The sequence below is a fragment of the Meles meles genome, chromosome 5 (assembly GCF_922984935.1).
Source record: "Meles meles chromosome 5, mMelMel3.1 paternal haplotype, whole genome shotgun sequence".
NCBI classification, from domain to species: domain Eukaryota; kingdom Metazoa; phylum Chordata; class Mammalia; order Carnivora; family Mustelidae; genus Meles; species Meles meles.
Window position 1 is genome coordinate 124,130,475 of NC_060070.1, and position 9,729 is coordinate 124,140,203.

Below are 9,729 nucleotides of genomic sequence, written 5' to 3' on the forward strand. Positions count from 1 at the left end.
CCCGGTGCCGGCTGCTGCTTGTGCCCTTGGGTGGGCATGAGTAGTGGGGCCGGGGCTGCTGATCCTGCCCCGTCCTCTGCCCAGGCCTCCCTCCTGCTCCACTGAGTCTCGCTTAGGTTAATTATAACTCTGACCTAAGTGCCCTGTGACGCCAGGCCCCAGCAGCCCTGCCGGAGAACCAGCAACCAGGTAGGGGAGAGGCCTAGAGAGGGTATTCAGACATTCTATATGTAGGGGGCTAGGGGGATGTAGGACTGGGGGTGGCGAGGGGGGGTCCTAGGGGAGGAGCCTCAGCCCCTCTCCTGCAAGTGTATGTCCCTAATAGCCTGATAAGGCCCTGGGGTTATCTGGGCAACTGAGGAGAGAGGGTGGGGAAGCCAGGTTGGGACCTGTCAGGTGCTTGAGGCAAAGCAGATGGCCAGGCGGACAGACAGCTGGGCATGCCCTGGACTCGCAGCTGCTTCCTACTTATGAGAGACTTCTGTCCTCCAGGTTCATGTCCCAGCCATGCTCCCCGCAGACATGCCCCTCTCCCACCAGAGCCCTCTGGTGCTGCCGCCGCTGCTGCTGCTGCTGCAGCTGCTGCCCCCCACAGCTTCCTTCTTCCCCAACATCTGGAGCCTCCTGGCTGCCCCCGGCTCCATCACCCACCAGGACCTGACTGAGGAGGCGGCCCTCAATGTCACCCTGCAGCTCTTCCTGGAGCAGCCGCCCCCAGGTCGGCCCCCACTTCGGCTTGAGGACTTCCTGGTGAGCGTCCCCAGGTCCTGTCACATCCCAGCTGGATTCCCCAATTCCGTGGGAATTCTACTCACTGAGGGCTCTGCTTTGCCAAAAGAAGGGACATCCTCACCTTCTTGCCTCCCCACCTCTACCCCCTGTAATGAGTTCCCAAGGGTCCCTCCCGGTCCTGAAAATCAAGAGTCCACACTCCTTAGAAAGATCCAGAATTGCCCCTCCCTCATAGGGCCCAGCACTCAATTCCTTGCACACCTCACCCGAGGAAATGTGGGCAATGGTCCACTCCCAGGGACCCCTATCCCCTAACCCACTCTCTCCAGGGCCGCACCCTCCTCGCCGACGACCTCTTTGCTGCCTACTTTGGACCTGGATTTCCTTCTCGGAGGTTCCGAGCAGCCTTAGGTGAGGTATCTCGAGCCAACGCAGCCCAGGACTTCCTGCCAACGTCCAGGAACGACCCTGACCTGCACTTCGATGCGGAGCGGCTAGGCCAGGCGCGCATGCGCCTGGTGGGGGCTCTCCGGGAGGCCCTGGTGGCAGCCAGGGCTCTGGAGCACACCCTGGCCCGCCAGCACCTCGGGGCCGCGCTTCACGCTTTGCAGGTGAGAATAGCCTGAATCGGTCAGGGGGGGTCTTCGCTCTGGGTCTTCCCATACCCCAGAGAGAGGCTTCTTCAGGGTGCCTCCTCCTCACACCTTCCCCTGCTCAAGAAGGGATGGGGTGCTGCTTGCCAAAACCCTGAGGCTGGTCCCTAGTGCCCCAGCTGTGAACTGGCAGCACTTCCGGTGGGAGCAGCAGGAGGCCATTGTGGCCGGAGAGAACACGGAGGCCGGAGGTCTGGCCTTGGGGCTCTGAGGGAGATGGGAGCAAACACTGGGAAACTCTCACTTGAGGAAAGCTCCCTCCTGGGCAACAGCAGAGGGTGTGGAGGGCACTTGGGACATCTGACAGCAGCCATGGCATTGCAGGGGTTGATAAGAGGAGACTTTCTAGATGAGGAGACTCAAAGGAATGGGGGTAAGGACTGGAGATTGTGATGACAGTCCCTTTCTGCCCCCCTGCGCCCAGGATTTCTATAGTCACAGCAACTGGGTGGAACTGGGGCAGCAGCAACCACACCCTCACCTCCTCTGGCCAAGGCAGGAGCTCCGGAGCCTGGCACGAGGTATGGCCATGACCCTGGTGCTGCGGGAAACCCACAGAGCTGCGTCCTGTCAGCCTACCTAACCCCTGTGTCACATCCTCAGGTCACATAGGATGTGACATTGCTTCTCTGGAATGACCTGTGAGGTGCCCCCAGCCCAGCCAAAGGCCAGGTCACTTAGATAGCTTCACCAAGGTCATACAGAGGAGGACAGAGCCAGGGCCAAGGTCTGCAGACCTCAGCTGAGCTCTTTTCATGTGGCTTTCTCCCCCAACATGGCATGGAGCCATGGACTCCTTCACAGTCCCCTCTTCCTTCCACCTGAACTATGGCCCGAAGCTGCCTCTTGTCTACTACAAATTGGCTTCGTGTCCACAGCCCACATAGGGCTCAGTCCCTGCAGTACTGCTCACCACGCTTCTGGGTTCCCTAGCACAGTCCCTGTCTCATATATTCAGTCTCATCACCAGATGATCTCGGGGGGTTTTTTTCCTCCAAGCCTAGAAGGGTACATACGGGCTTTGGCAAGCTGGGAGGAAAGCCAAAGTTCGGATGGACGGGGATAAAGGTCAGTGGTGGTAGAATCTTGGGGTCTAGACCCCTGTTCTCTCTTCCCAGTGGACGATCCTACCTGCTCTGATTGTGAGGAGTTGAGCTGCCCTGGGAATTTGTTGGGCTTTACATTCCTCACGTCTGGCTACTTTGGAACTCATCCCTCCAAACCTCCAGGTACCAGGCAGAAGTAAGGGGAGACAGTCCCTTCCTTTCTTCTGGCCGTCTCCCTAGGGATCTCAGAACTGTAGACCCTTGTCCCATTTCCTATGGCTTCACTTCCTGAAAGAAGGCGAGGGCCTTGGGAATGGGGTGGGTGGATGGAGGCCCACTGAGGAGGCCATGATTGTTGGGGGGGAAGAGCTTCTTACTCACCTGCTAAGACTTCTCCATTATCCAATGGCAGCTCCTGGGGACTGACTGGAGGGATCAGGGGATCCACCATGTACTGTGATGACTGACCCTTGCAGATTTACTCTAGATTTGCCCTCCACAAAATGTCATCTTTTTTGCTGATCCTTTGCTGAAGGCTGAGAGGTCAGGCCAGGTCAAAAAGGGCCTCACTTTCTTAGGAGGCAGTGGCTTGTTGACCTCCACACCCCCCAGATCTCTTTCCCAACCCAGGGAAATGTAGCCATGGGGGCCGTTTTGACCGGAGCAGCTCCCAGCCCCCACGGGGAGGCATCAACAAGGATAGCACATCCCCGGGCTTCTCCCCCCACCACATGCTGCACCTCCAGGCGGCAAAACTGGCCCTTCAGGCCTCCATCCAGGCCTTCAGTCTCCTGAGAAACCGCCTGGGAGACAGGGGTTTCTCCAGGTGAGTGGTCTCTGCGAGATGCGCTCCTCAGTGGGCGTGCACTCCTGGGGGACCTGAGTAGTCAATGGCTGGGGACAAATGTGCAGGCTCTTCCCTGTGTCTCCGGCCTGCTCCCCAGACTACTGGACATCAGCCCGGCCTCCAGCCTGAGCTTCGTCCTGGACACCACAGGCAGTATGGGTGAGGAGATCAATGCTGCCAAAATCCAGGCTCGCCACATTGTGGAACAGCGACGGGGCAGCCCCAAGGAGCCTGTCCACTACGTCCTGGTGCCTTTCCACGATCCAGGTAACTGTGGTCGGGAGGATAGTGGAAGGCAAGTCCAGGGCAAGGGGTAAATGCCACTGGTGGGGAAGTGGGGCCTCAGGGCTCCACTTCCTTAACAAAATGGTTTACACTTCCCGTGGTTGAGTCTTTACTGGTACCTGTGTGCCTATAGCAAAAAACTGGGCACGTCTGGTGTTTCCAAAATGGTAGCCCTTTCCATATGAGGTTAATCATGATCCGTGCTTAGGCAGGGGCCTCTGCTTCCATGCTAATCAGCCATTCTCAATTCTCTCCATTTCCTGTGGATGGATGTTGGGATAGGGTGGGGGTTGGTGGGTGCAGGCCCCCGTGAAGTCTCTGAGACAGCTAGTTATAGTGTATTTCCTTCCCCCACTGAACTGGAAGTTAGACCCTCTGCCCTGGGTCGACCAGTCACTGTGCATCCTTAGGCTGATCATTTAGCCTTTTTTGCCTCAGTTTCATTGTCCATAAAATGAGTCAGTACTTGTCTTATCCTGCCTATCTCCTAGGGTTGAAATGACCGCCAAATAGCCATAGGACTGAGAATTCCCTATGGGCAGGAGTTGAGTCCAGTCTACCTGCATAAATCTCACAGGAGCTGGCATTTAATAGGGGCTTAACACGTATTTGATGGAGGTTTTTTGTTGTTGTTTTTTTTTTAGATTTTATTTATTTATTTCTTTGACAGAGAGGGACACAGTGAGAGAGGGAACACAAGCAGGGGGAGCTGGAAAGGGAGAAGCGGACTCCCTGCAGAGCAGGGAGCCCGGTGTGGGGCTCGATCCTAGGACCCTGGGACCATGACCTAAGCCAAAGGCAGACGCTTAACAACTGAGCCACCCAGGCACCCTGGAGTTTTGAATAATTAAGAATTTAGCACTTATTATGGGTCAAAGCACAATTCTAAGGTTTACAAAATCAACTCATTTAGCCTTAATGACTCTGTGAGGTAAGTACTGTTATTTTTCTGATTTTTCTGGTGAGGAAATTGAGGCCCCAGGTCTTTTCATACTTACACGCATACCTGATAAAGGCCTGCTCAGGACCACAGGGGATGCTGCCATTTTTTGAAGGAAATGAGGTCCATTTTCCCCCAGGTATAATTAGCCCTTGCCCTGCCCATATAAATATAAGGGAATATTGTTATTTCAAAACTTGATCACCCCAGGAGCCTGGCCTTGACAGCAGGCCTCTTGACTGGGGAGGTGGTCCTGGGTAGGGATAGGGGACCCCACCCCTCACTCACCTCAACCTCCTTTCTCCCTCCCCAGGGTTTGGTCCTGTCTTTGCAACCAGTGACCCTGACAGCTTCTGGCAACAACTCAATGAGATCCATGCTTTGGGGGGTGGAGATGAGCCTGAGATGTGCCTGTCGGCCCTGGAGGTCTGCCCTACCCCCCACTCCGTCTTCTCCCTCCTTTTCCAGGTCCCATCAGCCAGGGGAACTCGAGCCTTCCTGGGACCTCCACCTCCCTCCCCACCTTCAGAGCTCAGTCCCCCTAGCTTCCCTCCCGGGTTCCAGGGTCCTATGTCCTTCAGTTCTGTCCTCCCTGGTTCTACCCATTCCCCTGCTGCCGCCATGTTTAATGCCAGCGCTCTCCCTCCCTGCCAGCTGGCTCTGCTGCACACCCCTCCGCTCTCAGACATCTTTGTCTTCACTGACGCCTCCCCCAAGGATGCCATGCTCACCAGCCGGGTGGAATCCCTGACTCAGGAGCGGCGCTGCAGAGTGAGCACAGCTGACGGGGAACCTGATGTCAGCCACCCAGGGATGTGGGGGACCTGACGATGACACCTTCACAATGAGCATCACCCCACACTCTGGTGGCTGACCCAGCCTTGGTGTGGGGTGGGAAAAGCAGACAATGAGTATAACGTTTCCGGATCCCTTATTTGATGCTGAATTCATATTTGAACCTGTCGCCAATAAACCACTTATAAAACTGGGGATCTAGTTGCCAACAATCCACCCTGTGGGTGACATATGGTGACAGGTACAAAGGAGTGGCAACTGCTAAGTGAAAGCCTTGGGGTTGTGTCACTGAGAGACCCAGCAGTGGCAGTCGGAGGGCAGACAGGGACCTTGCCACTGGTCATCAGCTCTGTAGAGCCCTTGGGCACAGGAGACCCCTGTTTACAGTGGGGGAGTTCTCAAGTACTGGCTTCTCTTCTGGGCACAGGTGACATTCCTAGTGACTGAAGATCCATCGAGGGTTCAGGGCTGAGCTCGGCGTGAGGTCTTGTCCCCTCTGCGTTTCGAACCATATGAAGCGGTGGCCCTGGCCTCAGGAGGAGAGGTCATCTTCACCAAGGACCAGCACATTCAGGATGTGGCCACCATTGTTGGGGACAGCATGGCTGACCTGGTGAGTAAGTGTGGGCACGGGAGGGACTAATGCTTTCCGCTGAGAACTAAGGGTGTGGGTGACAGGGCCTTTCTCTTTCTCACAGGTTAATGGTTTAATACCAGTGTGTTGCCACTACAGTCAGAAGGGTGGGAAAGGAGGTTTCTCTCCCTCTGAGATCCATGACTACCCACCTTCCACATTGCTCCTTCCCTATAAGTACTGTCCCCTGTCCCCCAACCTTGGCCTCCAGTAGTCTGTCCTCAGGGCCACCACAGGAAATCCTGCCATCTTTTAAGGAGAGACAAGAAGTGATGGCCTCACCCTCAGTCCCTTGTCTCCACTTTGTCACTGACCGTAACTCCATCCCTGGCCCCCTCCCTGTCACTGGCCTCCCTTCTCCTCCTGTGACTTAGCTTCCTTCTGTCTCCACCTGTCTTAGTTCCCACCTCATTCACTGCCTTATCTTCTCCTGTGTTTTGTGGTTCTGCCCATCCTTCAAGGTTACCCTTCCCTTGGAGCCTCCTGTTGTGGTGTCGGGGAGGCCACTTGTGTTCAGTGTGGATGCGCTGCTCCAGAAGGTCACAGTTCGGATCCACAGGGAGGTCAGCAGCTTCTGGATCAGGAACCCTGCAGGTACTTCCCCGTGTGTGTCTTGAGGCAGAGGGAAGAATGGAGGAGAAGGGTGACATTCTAAGGGATGGGGATGGTCCCCTGTGCCAATCGCTTGCTTCCCCACTCCCATTAGGGATCTCCCAGGGCCAGGAGGAAGGTGAGGGGCCTCTAGGTCACACGCGTCGCTTCGGGCAGTTCTGGATAGTTACCTTGAATGACCCGCCACAGACAGGGACCTGGGAAATCCAGGTCACAGCTGAGGGCATGCCCCGGGTGAGAGTGCAAGGTAAGGAGGGAGCTACTCCTGGGAAGGGAAGGGAGGGGAAGGGAAGGCTGCAGAGCTCAGAGAGCACTATCAGTCACATTCCTCTCCGGAAGGTCTCTGATTGCCTTGGCCCTCCTCAGCTCAGACATCTCTGGACTTCCTCTTCTACTTTGGGATTCCCATGGAGGATGGCCCCCACCCTGGCCTCTACCCCCTGACTCAGCCAGTTGCAGGTATATCTGTCCCCCTGCCCCAACTTGTCCATTATTATTTTTTAAGATTTTATTTATTTATGAGAGAGAGAGAGAGAGAGAGCGGGCGCTTGCGCTCACGAGCTGGGGGGAGGGGCAGAGGGAGAGGGAGCAGCAGGCACTGGCTGAGCAAACTGGATGCAGGGCTTAATCCTAGGAGCCCAGATCATGACCTGAGCTACAGGCAGATAGATGCTTCACTGAGGCATTCAAGTGCCCCCATTATTTATATATATATTTAACTTTGTATTGAGTTATAACCTATATAATGAAGTGCACTAAAGTACACGCGGGGCGAACTTCATATAACGAACCATGTAACCAGTCCTCGGTTCCAGATTTAGAATATTTCCAGCATCCCAGAATCTTTCCTGACCCTGCCCAACAGTACCCCTCAGAGGTAACCCCTTTTCTCCATCTGTACTCCCCAGGAATAACCCCTAATCCAAAAGCCATTCATTATTTTCTCCCTGTCTTTGTATCTCCTGCGGACCCTCGTTCTTCCCACCTGTCCCTGACCCGTCCCAGGCCTCCAGACCCAGCTGCTGGTAGAGGTGACAGGGCTAGGCTCCAGAGGCAAACCCGGAGACCCTCGACCACACTTCTCCCACGTCGTCCTTCGAGGGGTCCCTGACGGTGCCGAGCGGGGCCGCGTGCCTCTGGAGCCCACGGGACCACGGGAGCGCGGTCTCCTCGCTGCCTCGGTCCCACCAGTGCTTCTGTCCACCACGGGACCCTTCTCTGTGGAGCTGATCGGCCAGGATGGAGAAGGGCGAGGCCTGCACCGAGCGGCCCGCCAGCCATGCACTGTGGTTCCCGTCCTTCTGGAGGTGAGATGCTGGGGGAAGGTGTGGGTGGGGGCGAGGGCTGCAACAGCCGCTCCTGCCCTGACCCACCCTCCTCCACTGCAGCTCATCGGCTCCCCAGGGTTCCTGGCTCCAGGCAGCAAGGCCCCGCTCAGCCTCCGCATCAGTAGCTTCTTGAGTCCTCAGGATCTCGACCTTAGGACATCTGTCAGCCCCAGCTTCCCTCTCACCTCCAATCTCTCCAGGTACAGCCCCTGAACCCGCCTGCTCAGTTCTGGGCCACCTTTTGGTTCCTGGCATTGGGGTCTGATGCCTGAAGCCCCGCCTATAGCAGCCCCCTCCGATTGGCGCTGAGTCTCCGCCTGCCCGCTGGCACTTAGCTCAGACCCTTGGACTGCTGACTCTCAGTTCTTCAGAGCTCCGCCCTCAGCCTGGTGTCTGTGTCCACTTGGCAGGGTTCACCTGGAACCGAATGAGTCCGCCTGGGGAAGCCTATGGTTGGAGGTCCCAGACTCAGCCGCGCCAGACTCGGTGGTGACAGTGACTGTGACCGTGACAGGTCGAGAGGCTAGCCCAGGGCCTCCCACCCACGCTTTCCTCCGTCTCCTGGTGCTGGGCCCCACCCTGCAGGTGAGGCACCCCTATTCCCATCTCAGGCCACGCAGCCTAAGAGGAGGGCCCTGTAGGCTTAATTTGGGTACAGACCTCCTGACAGCCTCTCCCCTTCTCCTGCCCACTCATCTGGCCCCATCCTCACCTCGACCAGCCCGGCCTCTACTTTGGTGACTCAGGGAAGGGCCGGGGGAGGGCGGGTGGACAAGCCCTGGTGGGGCACAGTTGGAGGGGTGCTGCTCCTGCTAGGCCTGGCCTCCTGGTGACACGGAGGGATGGGTCTCCAGAGCTATTTGCAATCTTGCCCCATTGGTGAGAAGGTAACGTGGGCCTCGGGACCCCACCTCTCCCAGCTGGAATGGAGGTTTTCCTTCTCTTGCACTTGTCCCTCTCTTTCTTAGTGAGATCAGGATAGAGGGCAATAGATTTTCCCACAGTGCACTTTCTTTAACCCTGGTGGGAACTAAACCAAATACCTCCTTTTGGAGAAAGTTGCTTCCTATCTCTCCACAGCATCTCCTTATTCCACTATTATTCATGCTTTCCCAAGCTCAGGTAGAAGGAAAGATATATGGAGAGGAGACTAAATTTGGGAGGGGCGTGTATTTATGGAATTGTTCTTATTTAAAATTCTGAAGAAGCCCCTATTTTATTTTTGTATTTAAAGTTGAAGGACAGTTTCAATAAACATGTGTTCTCTAGAGCGGGATTTCAAAGAAAGATCATTTATGCATATCATATAAGGGAGAGTGAGGGCATAAGAAGATGAAATGGAAGTTTTCAGCTGCAGAGAAGAAACTTTACACCAAGATGTTGGGACTTCAGTTGACCCACCACCTGGAGCCATCTATCTGTTAAGTCAAGAGGCAGAATGAGGAGACTGGGGGTTCTGATTCAGCTTCCACCTCACCAAATGAGGAAACCCAGAGGAGGCTTTACACACAGGTTGGGCCCTTCTGCATCTTGGGACAGCCCAGCTGAGGGGTCTCTCCTTTTGGCCGAATGCCTCCCTTCTGCCTCGGCAACCCTTTCCTTATTCCTTATGGATCCTCCCTGTCTAGTCCTGCCCCATTGAAATAATCCAGACCACTCCCCCATCTCAATGGAGTGATCCAGACCATGTCCCTTCGAATGGAATGCAGGCCAGCCTCCTCCAATCCCAACAATGAACACCAACCTAACACTTGGTGGCATCCAGTCATCAGCTGCTTCCAGTTCATGATCCCTACCTGTTAACTCTTGCCTTTCCAGGGTGGTGTCAGGCTGTGCCCGCATGTCCCTGCTCCCCCA

The 9,729-nt window shown here is 55.8% G+C and overlaps 1 protein-coding gene across 1 annotated transcript; it reads left to right on the forward strand.

Moving 5' to 3' along the window:
- Positions 1–13: 13 nt before the first annotated feature.
- On the forward strand, positions 14–9,446 carry VWA7 (von Willebrand factor A domain containing 7). Its single transcript, XM_046005822.1, is given in 17 exon segments — positions 14–189; positions 493–750; positions 1,062–1,343; positions 1,810–1,906; positions 2,504–2,614; positions 3,062–3,257; positions 3,376–3,545; positions 4,817–4,929; positions 5,158–5,274; positions 5,726–5,911; positions 6,394–6,526; positions 6,639–6,791; positions 6,911–7,003; positions 7,550–7,851; positions 7,933–8,072; positions 8,283–8,453; positions 8,531–9,446. Coding segments are annotated over 16 exon segments (2,682 nt in total). The 5' UTR covers positions 14–189; positions 493–507; the 3' UTR covers positions 8,706–9,446.
- Positions 9,447–9,729: the final 283 nt, after the last annotated feature.